The following is a 16948-nucleotide window of genomic DNA, read 5'->3' as shown; positions in this document are numbered from 1 at the left end:
AGCAAGGGCAGAGACCCCAAATTCAATCCCTAGAATTGCCCTCCTCCACACCCCCACACTCAAAAACATTTACTTTCAAATACAGAGGAGCCCCACAATAGATAATGGTGTTGTGCCTGGTTCTAGCTTCACTCTAAAAACTTTAGAGCTCAATTACTAGCCTTTATCAAAGGTTCAATAGTCACAGTGTGTTTATATGATTAGCCAGAAAACTGTATTTATTTAATGTATTTAGTTATTTTGGTGCATACTATTGTTGTTATCTTAACCTATACCTTCCTCATGCTACTTATTTAGTGACATAGAGTCTGCCCTGCTTATTTTTTTTGCCTGGGCTTGGCCTTAAACCAAGGTCTGCTTTCCAATTAGCTAGAAATTACAGGTAGGAGCTACCACAACAGACATAAAATGTGTTTATAATGCTTTCCTGGTTATTCTAGTTGGATTCCAGCCCCCAGAAAAGGATCAGGAGAATGGAAAAGGAGTTGAAGGCTAGATTCTGAGGGGGTCACCACTTTCTGCAGAGGATAGGGCAGGCAGGAAGACAGGCCGGGCACACTTTCTTCTTGACCTCTTCGTTTCTTCTGTCTTCTGAGTTCTCAGTGGGCCACTGGGCTTTTCTTGCCCCCAAGCAATGCCAACCACATGTGTCAGTGGTGAGGGTGGAATCTGGGAATGTTTTGTGCTCAAGGCATTTGAGGAAGAAGAGTCTCTGTGTTTGTTAGTTGCTTCACAAGCCACACTTGCATCATCCCTCGGTTGAGCAAGTCTGGTTTTCTTTCTCTGGGGCAGTAGACTAGCTCTAACCCTCCAGGGCTTCCTAGGGCAGAAAAGAGAGTTTGGTGCCCCCTTCTTTGTGCTCATGCAGTTTGAACAGGCCAGGAACCTGGGAAATTGGCTCTTCTTAGGCACTTCATGCTCAGTGGAAAATTTTTCCTCAGGCAGGGCCGAGGTCTCAAGGGTTCTGTTGATTTGTGGGAAAGGAGACAGTCAGCAGAGGAGGACTTTGGAAACAAACCACAGCACAACAAAACAAAAACACCAGTGCAAACATAGGAGTTGCTTTTTGACTTTAGGCTTGCAGGACACAGATTAGATAACTGAAGCAGGACATGGAAACAAGAGGTACCAGTGCAGGCTGAGCAGTAGAACTGGAGGAGACTGGGGGTATTGGACATAACAAAAGGAATAACAAAATGTTTTCTTAGTAATATGATCATTAGTAATATAACTACCCAAATCCTCTATATGTGTCTTTTTTATTTTACTGTACTTCGTAAATGTTCATTTTTTTCCCTCTTTCCAGATTTTGCTTTGGGTATCCAGCAGACAATGTTTTGCCATACTTTATACTGACATAATGTTGAATTAAAATAGTAATAATTACCTGATTATAAGACATAGATTTCAGAACTACTTTTCAGTCTGTTTTGCTTATTAGAGTTTTAAGTAATGGAGGGATGTTATTCACACGTAGCTAAATCAGGCAGTTTAATAATGTAAAAGTATCTGTAGAATAGGTTGATAGTAATGCTTTAATTGCAGATTGTGTATCTAAATATAGCATTTCTGATTAACATGGTAGTGTTGGTATAAAGCAGACACATGAAGTAAGTGTTAAAAAAGTAACCATTTCGGGCTGGTAATATGGTAGAGTGCTTCTCTAGCATGCATGAACCCCTGGGTTTAATTCCTCAGTACCACATAAACAGAAAAAGCTGGAAGTGTAGCCCAAGTGGTAGAGTACTGGCCTTGAGCAAAAGAAAGCTCAGGGACAGTGCCCAGTTCAAGCCCCAGGTGGCCAAAAAAAAAAGATTAACCTTTTCTTTTTACCACATTTGTTAGGGGATACATTGAACTTGCTCCAGGCTTTTGAAAAGCTATAATTTCTGATGCTAAGCTCCTGAGTACTAAATGCCTGAGTGGTTGTTTGGACTGCCAACTGATTATGTAATCTTTAAAGTTGTTGTTGTTGTTGTTGTTTTTAATGGCCCCAGTAAGCTGAAAGGCATCTCTGAACTGCAGCTTAGGTAGCTGGGGACAAAGTAAGCTCAGCCCCTGGGTTTGACCCATATAGTTTATTGTTAAAAGAAGATGAGTCTAGGAAATAAATGCAGAGTTACTCAAGCATGCAGATTTGGTAATGTTTTTACAGCTATCTCAAGTCCACCCTTCACTGGTGGGTTCTGCACTTCTACTGGCAAGCCAGGCAATAACAGGGAGTTGCCTGGACACTGAGATTCTCAATTTGAGATGACCTCTTCCGTTTATAGAGGGGGGACATGTCTTTTTTAAAGTTTCTAAGTAATGTCACCAGGAAGGAGTTAACTGGATTTCACTTGATTCACTCTGGCTTCACTGCTGATGAGTAATTCAAGGTTGGTGACAGCAAATTGTTGTTTATAAGCAGACATGGCATTGTGCAAACAAGCAGACTTGGTCTCCAACTGGTTGATTTCATGGTGGTCAGCAGCTGATCTATGTAACTTACAACCTTTCTGCCTCTCTAAATGTCAGAAGAATGACTGCTTGTTTATCTTGCCTTCTTCCTAGCTGTTTACTCTGTAATGCATTTACCTCGACCTTGGTTCCAGGAGAGAGGCCTTTTTCTTCTGCCCGGCTCTGTTTACGTTTAGTCCTGCCCCTGGTGTCACCTATGAAATCTGTTGATTATTCCACCTGGTTAATGTTAAATTGCTCTTGTAAGATGATGTGTTTGTTCATAAACACAAATGCCAGGCCCTTGTTTACTGTACCCATGGCAGCCATCGTTATTAAACAAATACTGCTTTGTTTGCGGGTGGAGTAGAAGTTTATCCTGAAAGGTCTGTTTAAAAAAAAAATACAACACACACATGCACACACAACTTAAATGCTAGAATTTTGATAAAGGAAGAAATAAAGGGGAACTTGTCCCTGGAATGTGGTTGAAACAGACTTAGGTTTGCTTTTCTTATCTTTTGCTTGGATGAAGGGGCTGGAGAGATTAGCAAGTTGTTTGGTTTTTCTAAGAGATTTCCTTAGTGTAAGGATATCTATGCAGTTGTTTGCTTTTTTCAGAAGGGAGAAAACTCTTGGAAGGCCACTAGCTCAGTGAGAGAGCATCAGATGGCTAGAGAATTCCTTGTGGAACAAACAAGGTCTCAGAAGGTGCAGGAGAAAAAAAAAATCTAGTGCTATGACCAAGGGAAATACCATCAAAAGGTACTGTCCTTGGCTTTTTATGTGATTGTGTGTTGTGTGTTGTGTGTTGTGGGAACAAGGTCTGGTTGTACTTGTTTTGAATGCTCTTGAGTTTGGGAAGGGAAGGGTAACTTTTAGTTTGTTGTGTTCCGGATAAATTCTCTGTTATGTAAAGGGGGACATTTAATTGGGAAGAGCCATACACTTAAATATATGTTTTCTAAATTGCCAGTACTTTTACTCTACCTTATAACCTACTTAATTTACTTAGAAGTGAGTTTATGATTTATAAAGTAAAGCAGGTCTTTATTTGGCTTGGTGTGAGTGTGTGTGTATGTCTGTCTGTGTGTGTGTGTGTGTGTGTGTGTGTGTGTGTGTGTGTGTGTATAAAACTCTTGGCTCTTAGTGGGGCCTCTGTAGATAAGACACACACACACACACACTAACCTGTCATTGGTCCTGTTTTGCAAATAGCAGAAGAAAAATCCAGCTTATATTGTCTTTGTTTTTGTTTCCTAAATTATTACTTGTTGCTCTTTCTGACTTTGCTTGTGTGTTTAGATGGGGCTTAGCCTTCTAACATTTGCTGTAACTTTCAGAGATACAAATGACTAGAGTGAGTAAGGCTGGGGGTTTCTGTCCTTCAGAGGCAAATGGTGGCTTTTATCTCCATGCAAGCTCATCTCTCTGGGAGAGCAACTTTCCAAGACCAAATATATAGGCCTATATTGGAGTTTCTGAAGGATAAAATTAAATAATTGTCTCTTTGACACCACAGAGAAATGCAGCAATAGAATTGTGACGGTGGTATTCACTGCTTGCTTAGATGCTCTGAACTTACATTGTTCCCATGGTCATCAGAGCAGTCAGGGACTGCAGGCCACACGCGAGATAGGCGAAGTGTATCATCAAACATGCTGTTCATTAATTGATATTATTACCAACCCAGCTTGGGGCACATTAAATTATATAAAATATGGAAATGAAAAAAAAACCTCTGAACTGGTTTTTTGGTCAGTGTATTCCACTGGGCTATTTGTAAGAGTTTAGCTCTTTGAATGGTTAGATGATTCCATTTCAGGCAGGCTTTGTGAATTGTCACACTTTAATAAAATCTATTTTGTTTGGTAAAAACGCATTTTAATTAAGCTCTCTAGAGCACCTGGCCCTGTCTTGTCTGACCTTCTGAGACTTCCTTGTGGCAGAGAAAACAACCCACTCTGGCTTGGCAGAGGCTCTTTTCTGGCTGCCTTAGTGCTAGGGGAGCAGGCTTGTGTTCTACTTTGTAGGGCTCTTTCCTGATGGGTCCATAGTTGGTCCATGTTTCCCTGACAGTACTTGACCTCTTATCTACTGGGAGGAAAGGGGAACAAGATGAATGGGAATCCCCCATCACAAACTCTTAAGGTAGACATCTGCCATTTTTAGAAAGTGGAGAATTGGTCACTTATCTGGGTCTTAGCAAGGTGGTTATGTCCAGAAAGGTTGATTGAGAAGACATTTGTAGTGTCTGAACATCTCTTGCTACAATGTCTGAGAATCCAGGAAGCCTTTTTTTTTTCTGTGAACTATGAAGTCTTGTTTTCATACTGAAAGGCTAGTGGAGAAGGAAAACCCTTGCTTTTGTTAGGAAGATTATTTTATTACCACTCAGGTCAGCCAACTGGAGTCTACGTCATGAATTACGGTGGAAATTAAACATCCTGTTCTGTGCTTTTTTTCCAGTCTGTTTGAATTGTCCTTGGGCGTAATAAGTGTTCAGTACCTTGGCCTTGGATGATTTTTTCTTTGGGTGGTTTTCTTGAATTTTTCAATGACTGAGACAATCTTATATTAAAATTTAACAGAATTTAATGGCTTAAGTTATTTTCTGAGTTTCAGAGCACAGAAACACTTGGGGTCTTTCCAACCCATAAGAGTTACAGGAAACAAAGAGTCTTAAAAGTTGGAATATAGAATTGGTGACAACCTTGAGCCTGTGTGCATTCATCCAAAAGGATGGACTTTCTTTCATCCCTTTCCCCTTCCCCTTCCCCTTTCCCTTTCCTGGTTATTTAATTAAAATGAAGCCAAAGCCAGGCACTACACTAGTGGCTCATTCCTGTAATCCTAGCTACATAGGAGGCTGAGATATATAACTTGTAGTTTAAAGCCAGCCCAGTTAGAAAAGAGCCACAAGACTCGTCTCCAACTAAACAGCAAAAGCTAGGAGTAGTGACATGGCACAGATGATAAAGAACTAGCTCTTGAGTGAAAAAGCTGAGTCTGAGGCCAGAGCTCAAGTCAAAACAAGACAAACAAACAAAAAAATGGTAATTATGTGTCAAATTTCTGTTATATACAAAAAGCACCCAAAAGTAAAATTTGCGAAATTGGATCTTATTTCTGTTGAGCAAATAGAGGTAGAAAGGTGAAAAAGGAAACTACTTCATCTGACAGCCTCTATTTGTGGGTTCATTCATGAGTACCAGCTAGTTTCTCTTTCCTTCTTCCTCCTTTTGCACTATAAGGGCAAGAGAGCCGCCATATTGTATTATTGACATATCGTTTTCCTAAGTTTGTCTGGGGTTCATTGGCCCAGATCTATGGATGGACCCAGGGACTCTACATTCATCAGAGCCCTGGCTATAGCCTCTTCTTTCCTTCACAGAAACCCAGCATCTCAGAGGGCAGGATAGACAAACCCTATGTTTTCTAGGAAAGCATTTCCCAAGACAGATTTGTTTCTCTTCCTCTTGGTCTGTCTTCATCTGAGACCTGCAACAATACCAGTTTTGCCCTGATTTCTCTAATGAATGACCACCATCGTTTTGTGCTGGGTTTTTTTTTTTTTTGAAACATTCATTTGACAGTTCTATAGCTTTTGAACTTTTTCTTTTCAAAGTGCTCACTGAGATTCCTGATTCTTAAAAGATAGATCTGAAACATCTATAGTGCACGACAAAGTTGATAATACATAAATCATTTCTAACAACAGGTAATATGCATAATTTATAGTGTTACAGTGCTATCTTTTTGATATTTATGATGGATAATGCTCAGTTTTTGCCCTCATATTACTGCTTTAAATTATACCACAGGAAAATTAATGAGAAAGTAGATTTATGGGTTTCATTTGTTTGTCAATTCGGAAATTAATTGGGTGTTAATTTTAGCCGTCCCTCATCAGACCAGTACTTGAGTATGTGTGCATTACTTTGCATTCATTGTGGCTTACCTCCATTTACTGTGGGTCACTAGCTTTGCATACATTAAAATAGCCCTGCGGCACATTCCCTTGATTACTTTTTGAACTGCCATGCATTAGAAAATTTACGCCTTTCTGTTATAATTATGAAAATTTGGTATTGGAAGACAGTGCCTTCATAACACATCAGCACCCTAACTTTTGTTGTTGTTGCTTCCGCATGTGGCTCTTGGGTGGTCCCCCTGTAAAATGGAAGCAGTGAGGGTGGTAGTGGCTAGATGACAACTGGTATGTGAAGGACTCACCCCTAGTTTGTAGAAGTAGTTGGAAGAGAGAAGGTAATCAGATGTTGTGAGTGTTTCTCTTGTTTTGTTCAGCCTTGGGCTCCTTCCATTGTCTTCACTGTTACACCATAAAGCTCTGCTTGTAAATAGGGGTAGGGATTCTATTTGCAGCTTCCCCCTCCCTCTCTTCTATGATTTCCCCCAGCTCCCAGTCCCTCCTTTGCTTACTCAGTGTGGGGAGACCATGCTGATCCCATTTCCACAGCCCTCTGCTGAGTGCCTCTGACTCATTACGGGTGTTCTCTGTTCTGTCCCCTGTTTTGCATGGGAGTGACATTCATATGAAGGTGATTTAATATCTCAGGTCACCCAGTATTTGTCCATGGAGGGGCAGGTAGGGAATCCATGCAGCCACACCTTAGTCCTCAACTCCTTCATTTGTCTTGTGCCGCCATGTATGTAAACCCTGTGTGCCTTGTGAGCCAGTCAGTTCATCTGCTCAATGAGACTCAGAGATAACTGCTTTATTTTCATACCCAAGACAGGTTTATTCTTCTTTTGTCTTGAACAGGAATTATTTGTCTAGTTTGATTGTACTGGGGTTTGAACTCAAGGCCTACTCTGCAGGGACACAGTCTTCCTTTGAGCCAGGCCTCCAGCAGGATTTTAAATCATTATATAACATGAAAAAATTAAAGACACTTTCTTAGAAGTTAAGCTATACAGACGACAGCCCTTACATTTTTTTCCCCAGTCTACAAGCTGCATGAGGCTAACTGATGATAAAGAGCTATATGTGGAATATTCCTAAATTTCTGAAATCCACGACTCCATTCTTTTTCTCCTTCCCATCTCTATACCTCCCCCTCCTTCTCTTCTCTCTCTGCTGCTTCTCTCTTTTTCCTCTTCTCCACTCACCGCCCTCCCTCTTTTCACTTTCTCTTTTTGTCTCCTTCCCTCCCTTCCTTGTTTTCAGCTTTGCCTCTCCAACATTGAATATTATTTTCCTACCTTCTTTACATACTTATGGATAAACAATGAGAAAAAGGACATTAACTTTTAGATTTGGGGGGAGGGGGTACTGTACAGTACTCCTACTAATTTTTCTAAAAGTAAGTTGACTATTAACATCTCCTCTCTCCATAAGGTAGAAACGTATTTTTACAAAACTATGTTTAGTTTAATTTACACATCCTTTCATGAACATACCAAGTTCTTTAAGGGCATTTATTCTGCTTCATATAAATAATTGATCAGCCAAGTTAATTTACTTCTGCCTGACTTGGTCAACCTTAATTAACTGCCCTGGAATCAAGACTGAACTTTTTGTTAGCCTAAAATCTTTCACAAGCATGATAACAAGGGTTTTATTTTCCCCAAATTTTCAGCATCAACACTGTAACCAAGGAAATAATCATAATAATAAAGCACTGCTTTAATTTACTATAAATACATTGGCCTGGACATTATGAATTTTCCAGAATACTTCCAGAGAGCAGTTCTGTTGGCAGCAACAACAAATAAGCATGTGAAATGCAGTTCTCCTTTTCTTTAAGTCTCTCCAGCACAAAAATTGATCCTTTGAAATCAGAAACATTGTAAGCCATTTGTAAGCCATCTCGGTGTCATTATGCTTTTGGACATCCAAGTATTGGCATGGTCATCTTTGTAGGCCTGTGTTGAGAGGTCCTGTGATAGAAGCAGACCTCATGTATGGGGAGCTGCCCACGTGGTTTAGCCTTGTTTCTGGAGAAAGGATGGCCCTTGTTGGCATGCTACTGCTTTGTCCACCAGTCTCACACCTTCATATTCAAGCACAGCAAATGCTCTAATGGTGTGGTGTGTGGCTTTCAATTAGTCATGGAGTAAGGTGGTTCTTTGGTTCTAGGAATCCCAGAGGGCAGTAGAAATGTGTCAACTGAGTTCCTGGGCTAAAATCATTCTAAGAAAAGAGGATGCAGGGCTCCATAGAGAAGACAGGCAGTGGTTACTGGACATTCACTTGCTGTCCTTCATCTCTGGTGTCCAAATCCATAGAAGAAGACAGAGAGGGTTGTCTTGTAAAGAGTTTCAATGTATTTTCATGCTTTTGTCTACCTGCCATCCACCTGGCTATCCTTTCCAGAATCCATTTAGGTCTGTTAGCTGGTTTACTCACCACTTAGCTAAGGATGTTGTGAATAGACAGCTTCGGTCATTTATTAAAGGGACAGATTCCCGTCTGAAATGCAGAGTGGTTATATGGCGCTATCTCTCTGGTCAATGGTTGAACACTATTTTTCTTGGTTGTAAAATGGGGATAGCATTTGTTGGGTCAGTCTTCTCCTGAAGGCTCCTTTGAGGAGATTGAGAAATTGAGCAGAATGCTTTACAAAGAATCATATAAGTTTCTGAAATGGCTGGGAATATCTTATAGAAATATTACTAGACCCAGACATTGTTAGAAATGTTCTTAGAAATCTTTGCTCCTAATTTTTTTAAAACATGTTTTTCTTTTTTTTTTTTCTTCATAAAGCTGTGTTCTCCTCATTGGTGCAGGAGATCATGGGAAATTATTAAAAAAAAAATCTTCCAACCTCCCTAGCACTGTTGCCACTTGACTAATTAAGGACATCCTTAGACCAAAATAATCCTTTATGCAATTTTGGTCCTAAAGTCTGCACTCTCACAAAACAGATTCGTAAGCCAAGCTGCCTGGCCCTGTGCCCGCACAACGTGTACCAGGAACTTGGCAGTCCCTCTGCAGAGCTGCATGGGAGAAGCCAGACCCTTCTCATCCAGCTATAGGGTGGAGCTGTCCCACCCACAGGACAGTAGCAAACCAGGGACAAGAAAGAGGGCCTTCAGTCTGACACCTGCTGTCAGGTGTGCGAGCCCGGGGTCATGTGGGGCGGTAGATCTGTTTCATGTGAGACAGATTTAGGCCCTGCTGGGCTCCGGTCCAGGGGTATGCTGGAGGGTCCAGTTGCTCATAGAGTTGCGTTTTCCTCATATGTGCGTGTGGGGTGGGTGGGTGAGTATGTGGTGTGCTGAGACATAACAAATCACTAAATGGATTTGCTTTCGAACAATTCTAAGACAACTGTCTCAGTGTTCTTCAGATGGACAAGTTTTATGGAAGAGGAACTGAAAGATGAAGGAGGGGGGAATCTTTCAGAGATGAGCAACATGTCCCCACGTGGCTATACATTGTGTGGCCTGTCTTCTAGCTTAGGGAACTTTGGGATTTTGTTTGGTGGTACTGGGGTTTGAACTTAGAACCTGGAATCTACTAAGCAGATATTTTACTACGAGAGCCATGCCAATACCTTTTGGCTTCCATCACTCTTTTTCTTTTCTTCATTTCTCTCTTTCTCCCATCCTTTCTTTGTTTCTCGCTTTCTTTTTACTTTTCTAGTACTGAGACTTGAATTCAGGACCAAGGTTGTCTTTCTTAGTTTGTTCACTCAAGACTCTATCACTTAGGCCACAGTGCCACTCTAGCTTTGACTTCACCCTTCCTTCCTTCCTTCCTTCCTTCCTTCCTTCTTTCCTTCCTTCCTTCCTTCCTTCCTTCTTTCCTTCCTTCTTTGTAGTTTATGAGACTAAGAATGTCATGGATTTTCCTTCCCAAGCTGTGTTTTTTCACTATTTCACTATGATCCTCACACCTCAACCTCCTGAGTACCTAGGATTAGACTTGATCCACTCTTCCCAGCACTAGCACACCATTTTTCTAATTAAATCTTACTTTTTGCCATAGGATAGACCACAGCCTTACTTACGCTTATGAAAAAGTTAGCATATAATAGGCACATACCCCTGCCTCAACTATTGGGTGAGAGGAAGGTCTTAGAAACTTTTTTTTTTTTTTTGCCAGTCCTGGGCTTGACCTCAGGGCCTGAGCACTGTCCTTGGATTTTCTCAAGGCTAGAGCTCTACCACTTGAGCCTCAGCACCACTTCAGGCTTTTTTTCTATGTATGTGGTACTGAGGAATTGAACCTGGGTCTTCATGCATGCTAGGCAAGCACTTTAACCACTAGGTCAAACTCCCGGCCCAAGTCTTAGAAACTTTTTTCCCAGACTGGCTTTGAACAATGATCCTTCCAATCTCAGACTCCTAAATAGCTGGGGTTACCAGTGTGAGCTTCTGCTCTCAGCTTTGAGTATTGCTTCTTTTTTTTTTTTTCTTTCCTGATAGATTCCTTTCTCTGTGGGCAGAAAATGTAAGAACACAGTTTATAAAGGCTATATTTACTAGGAATTCTGATCTGCAGAGACCAGAGCGAATCAGCTGTTTTTTCTGAGTTTGTTTCCCACCTGTTAACAAACATGCCATTCCTAATCCACTTTAGAATTAGATTCAAAACAAAAAAATGTGTCTTTGGGTTCAGAGAAGTCTGTATTTATGTTGCCTCACATTATGCACTGAGAGGAAAGGATTTGTTGTGCATGTACGTGTGTGTGTGTGTGTGTGTGTGTGTGTGATTCCTGTTTGTTTTATGCAAGTCTTCAGCAAACAATCTTTGTTTTCTTTTGTATGTGCTAGTGTTTGAACTGGAGATCTCATGCTTGCTGGGTAGGGGTTCTACCACTTGAGCCACGCCCTTTTAACCTTTTTACTTTATTCCTTTTTGACTTTGGGTCCTAATTGGACCTGATTGACCTGGCCTGATTGGGAGAGGGGCCTTCCTCTTTGCAGTTCCTAGCTGAGACGACAAGTATGTATTTCTACATACATGGTTGAGATGAGGGTTTCACAGATCCTTTGCTTTAGCTGGCTTTGAACCAAAATCCTCCTGATCTCAGCCTCCCTTGATCCTAGGATTATAGGTAGGAGGCACTGTTCCTGGTATTAAACCAGGAAAAACTCCTCTGCATGTGCCCACAGTGTCTTAAGTTTCTCTGTAGGCCCATATTCCATGTAGGGGAGGGAGAGCACAAAATATGTAGTTCATTCCTCTGTGTCCTGCTGTGATTGGAACAAAATCATCTGCTAAGTTCTTGTCCTTTTCTCTAAGATGAGTGTTTCTAATTGAAGTCTTAATTATTCAGACCTTTCTTTTAGCTTGTTTGTCTGAACTGCCCACTTCCCCTTTACTAACTGTTGCTTTTCCTTTGCGAGTCTGACTCTCTGAATCTGGTCTGTGACCCTGCCTTTCCCATTGTTTGGTTCCCTCTGACCATCACCCTTAAGAAAACATTTTAGGTTTGAGAGCTTGATGTCATAGACTGGTTCAAGCCCTGACTATGCTAGCTGTGACATGTAGTAGACAAATTCACCTCATTCTTGGTGGGGCAGGTGGGGTGGGGAGGGGTAGTTCCCTGGGTATCTCATCTGCAGGTTGGGGGCGGATCTGTGATCTGGTGTGATTGGTTCATGGTAACACTTTTTGGCAAACATCTGTCTTTTGTCATACCTGGGTACCTTCATTGAGCCGAGAGCTAAGTTGGAGCCCTGCATCAGTATCCAGAAAGTAATCAGTATCCAGAAAGTAATAATAAGTAACAGTACCAGTGTGGTGGTACCCTCCTACAACCCAAATCCTGGGAAGGCTGAAGTAAAATCAAAGGCAGTCTAGACAAGCACTCACCTTCTTCATCTACCTCCCCAATACAATATTGAATACTTCAAATTCAGACCTTCTGGAGCTGGTAGTTTGGCCTAGTGGTAGAGTGCTTGCCTAGCATGCACAAAGACCTGGGTTCTATTCCTTGGTACCACATACATAGAAAAAAGCCAGAATTGATGCTGTGGCTCAAGTGGTAGAGTCCTTGCTTTGAAAAACCCCAGGGACAGTGCTTAGGCCCTGAGCTCAAGGCTAAGGATTGGCAAAAACAAAACAAAACACTTTTTTTAATAAAATAAAATAAAATTCAGACCTTCTCTTAGGTTTTTTTAGTTAGGCAAGATCTTTCTCAAATTAAATATGATAATACCCACCCATAACTTTCTCTCAAACCATATTAGAGATTACTCAGCTACCAAGAGGAACTCCTGACTCTGAGTGGCATTTCTCAGGACACGTTTACTTGTAAAATGATGTCTGATTGATAGAGCTTCAGAAAAATGAAGGTCTTCTCCCTTCTCATGTCTCAAAAGTGGCCTATTAGATGGAATAGTCAAATTCGAAGAGGTGTTTTTTGTTTTTTTGTTTTTTTTGCCAGTCCTGGCCCTTGAACTCAGGGCCTGAGTACTGTCCTTGGGCTTCTCAAGGGTTAGAGCTCTACCACTTGAACCACGGCACAATTTCTGGCTTTTTCTATACATATGTGGTACCGAGGAATCATGCATGCTAGGCAAGCACTCTACCACTAGGCCAAACTCCCGGCCCATTTGAAGAGTTTTTGTACCTCAGTTTGAATCCTTTTTTTTTTTTTTTTTTTTTTTTTTTGCTGTTGTTGGTTATGGGGCTTGAACTCTGTCTCTGGGCACTGACCCTAAGCTCTGCAGCTCAAGGCTAGCACCCTACCAGTTGAGCCACAGCACCATGTCCTTAGTTTGAATCCTTAAAATGTTTTGGTATCGGACTGTGAGGTTTTCCAGGCCCCAGAATATCAGGGGCCTCCTGGCCTCTATAATGCTTGGCATCTCCTGATGGACAGAATATTTCTTGCTTGGTATCACCATGAAACACTTGCACACATTAAAGTTTAATGTTAAACCTGACAGGTTCTCTAGGAGGGCTTTCTGGGTTTTGAGCCACCTATCTAGATAGAACCAGAGAAATGTCATCCTAAATTCTAGGCTTACCTGTATGTGTTGCTTTTTTTACTAAGGCAAATAGTGATAACATATTTATGACAACACGAAAACCTGAATTGAGCCGGACAGTTCCTGAATGAAGGGAAAGGTTCCAGAACATGAAAGAAAAGGACAACTGTGTGGAGAGGAGTTTGGGCAGCAATTACAGTAGAGACACCCTTACCTTGTGTATAACAACTGTGTTAACAGCTGCATCTCTCTCTCCTCCCCCCCTTTCCCACCACCCTTCCTGAAAACCCTTCCATCAGGTTTTTGAGTCATGATGCAAGAATCTGGGACTGAAACTAAAAGTAATGGGTCAGCCATCCAGAATGGATCCAGCAGCAACAGTCACTTGCTAGAGTGCAGTGCCCTCCGAGAAGGCCGTGCCAACGGGGAGGCGCCAGCTGTGGACCTGGGTGACCTTGCCCACGTGCAGCAGCAGCAGCAGCAGCAGCAGGTATAGCTCTGGGGAGTCATGGGTGGTGGGGTGAATTTCACCACACGGTTTTGCACACAGCCATTGCCTGTGTGCATACCTGTCTGTGGTAAGCAATGTCTTCTCATCCACCTGTTCTGTAGGATTCTTGGGTGGCTGTGGCTTCAGAGATGTAAATATCAGACTGTAGGGAACTAGAAGACTTGGAAGTTCCCTTTCTGGGTGGGGGAGAATTGTGGAGATTTGAGGTCAGGGAGACCTGCTTCTCTCCCTGTAGTCCCCACTGTGTTTACTTAACTTTGAACAAAATTATTTTGGGGGGGAAATGGTTCCTCGTGGTTTAGTTTAAATACTCAAGGGGTTCACAAAGTACCAGTACCACACACACACACACACACACACACACACACACACACACACACACACACACACAAGCCTGATGAAGAAAAGGCAAATCAGAGAGGAGGGATCAAAGAGAGACCTAAGGTTGCATGAGAGAAAAAGAGTAGGGGAACAGATCAAGGGAAAACAAACAAATAGAACCATTTTTGCTACATTGTTTAAATAAGTGGTATGTTTATGACATTGATATCTGTTGGTGGAAATTATATGCTCTTTAGGAATCAGAGATGTGAGGATCGTTTTGGTATTTTAGCTTTTCCCGTATTTGTGCCTCTTGAAAAATGCTCTAATGTCAGGACTACTGACTTCGGTTACACTTTCCCTGGCATGTGAGTAGTAGGTATATTGTGAGTAGTAATATATGTGAGTAGACACGTAGTAAAAGTTTTCTGAATGGCAAAAGTGACTCAAGACAAAACAGTATTGCCTTCCAACCTGGCCTCACTCCCCAGTCTCTGTTGAAATAAGAAGTATTAACTTTGTTAATGATACTGGATTGTGGCTGTTGAATTCTGTCCTCAGTTCATAGTTATGGCAAAATAGAAGTAAAAATGGCATTCTCTAGGCCTTTCTGAAAGAAGCAGAGATTGTTGAAGGATAGAGTACCAGAAAGGCAAATCTCCTAAACCACCTTATTGGACTCCTGTGGGCTTTTGACAGATTCTGTAGACCCTGTTGGGGAAAGATACAGGAAGGAGGAGAAATGCATGGAGCGGCCAAAGCTAACTTCAGAGAGTATGGTGGATGTGATTTCATCTCTCATTGCCATCTCCTAGGGTTTGTGCTCACACGCCGGGCTGTTCCTGTCGTAGAGTTTCTGATGGTAGTTGTGTATTCATTTTCTACATGTATCAGTGGCCACATTTTAACCCATAAGATTTTTAGTGAAACTCAACCATAACTAGAAGACATATGTGCTATCATATATTTATTTATATGATACTCTCTGCTATTTATAGTTGTATAAAATAGTTGGTAGGGCCGGGAGTTTGGCCTAGTGGTAGAGTGCTTGCCTAGCATGCACGAAGACCCGGGTTCGATTCCTCGGTACCAGGTACATAGAAAAAAAGCCGGAAGTGGTGCTGAGGCTCAAGTGGTAGAGCTCTAGCCTTGAGAAAGTCCAAGGACAGTGTTCAGGCCCTGAACCCAAGCCCAGGACTGGCAAAAAAAATAAATAAAAATAAAATAAAATAAAATAAAATAGTTGGTAGTTTTAGAGTACCACTTTTTATACCATACAACAACAGAGATCAAGATCGACTATAGAGCAGTTGAAGTGGGGTTATTGACTTTTATGTCGTGATTCCCAAGTAATTAATATTTAGAGTACATTAATTAAATAGATGGGAGTTTAATATCATTTGTGTTCTATTCAAAGAACTGACATTCAGGATATCAAAGTGGTTAACCAGAAAGCTTTATGTATACAGTACATCATCTGAATGAATGAACGAATAAATACACACACACACACACACTCACACACACACTCACACACAAATTGACAGTTGTGTGCAGTGGCTAACACATATAATCCTAGCTTACTTGGGTTGTTAAGATCTGAGTATTGTGGTTCAAAACCAGCCTGGATGAAAAATATCTGGGATACTCTTATCTCCAGTTAAGCACCAAAAAAGCCAGATGTAGATTTGTGGCTCAAGTGGTAGAACACCAGCCTTGAGTGAAAAAGTTTCCTGAGTATCTCAGTTCAAAGCCAACCTTGGCAAGAAAGTCCATGAGAATCTCATCTCCAATAAACTACACATAAAACTCCAGAAGTGCTGCTGTGGCGCAAGTGGTACAGAACTAGGCGTGAGCAAAAGCAGCTCAAGCACAACTCCCAGGCCTTGAGTTCAAGCCTCAGAGTGTACAAAAGAAAAAAAAAAAGAAACATCAGGAGCAAAATTATTTATCTACATCATTTTAAAAAATCTTGGATGTGAGAACTCTAGAAAATTTGTTGTATGATTTTTTGATACAAAGTTCAAAAAACTGATTTTGATTGTACTTGAAGGTTTGAAAATATTTTGTGGAACTTTTTTTAATTTGCCATTGCTATGTTTTGGAGGAGGAAGAAAGCAGTTGGGGCTATCATTTGTAGCTAAACCCCCGATTATTATTGTTGCCAGCTTCCTTAGGTCTTCTAAAGTAAATTATCAGTAGCTGTTTGATTCTCATATAAGCCTCTTCCCAGGTTGTTAAGAAAAAGTCAAGATGAGGGGTGGGGGTCGGGGGAGGGAAATGGGGACCAAGACATGTGAAAGGGTATCAATGTATGGGAATTAATGCACCATCTATCTGGCAAATATCATGTAACCCTTCTATTAATTACAATAAAAAATATATGAAAAAAAAGAAAAAGTCATTATTGGTAAATGAAATAAAAATACAGGAATAAAAATGGTTCATGGATCTACAGTCCTTGACTGCTTTTTCCAGACCCCAAACTGCAACAATTAAGACACTTTGGAAAAAAAAGGGTGTCAGACTGGTCTTTGGTTGTTTTCGTCATTCTTCTGCTACAGGTTTTTACTTGAAGTGAGAATACCGGCAGTGGGAAAATCACAGCCATGCTGAATTCATTACTGCGGTAGTCACACAAAACCACGGATAAAATTTCAATAACTGCAGGCCACAGTTGAGTAAACAGTTGCACTGAAATTTAATTCCTGTTGACTTTTCCCCCATTCCTCGCCAGGGGCACATTCTAGTTCCATAGTACAAAGA

General features: G+C 41.2%; 1 protein-coding gene across 2 annotated transcripts in view; it reads left to right on the top strand.

The window, feature by feature from the left end:
* The window catches only part of Foxp1 (forkhead box P1), a 574139-nt gene that overhangs the window by 325982 nt on the left and 231209 nt on the right, over window positions 1-16948 (top strand). For both annotated transcript variants that reach the window (XM_090323968.1, XM_090323960.1), the window contains one exon: window positions 13650-13840. In XM_090323968.1, the coding sequence (XP_090180094.1) occupies window positions 13661-13840 (180 nt within the window). In that variant the 5' untranslated portion in view covers window positions 13650-13660. The remainder of the gene's footprint in view (window positions 1-13649; window positions 13841-16948) is intronic.

This window comes from Megascapheus bottae, chromosome 2, assembly GCF_031878675.1.
Source record: "Megascapheus bottae isolate mThoBot1 chromosome 2, mThoBot2.hap1, whole genome shotgun sequence".
NCBI lineage: Eukaryota > Metazoa > Chordata > Mammalia > Rodentia > Geomyidae > Megascapheus > Megascapheus bottae.
This window is presented reverse-complemented; position numbering and strand designations above follow the sequence as displayed.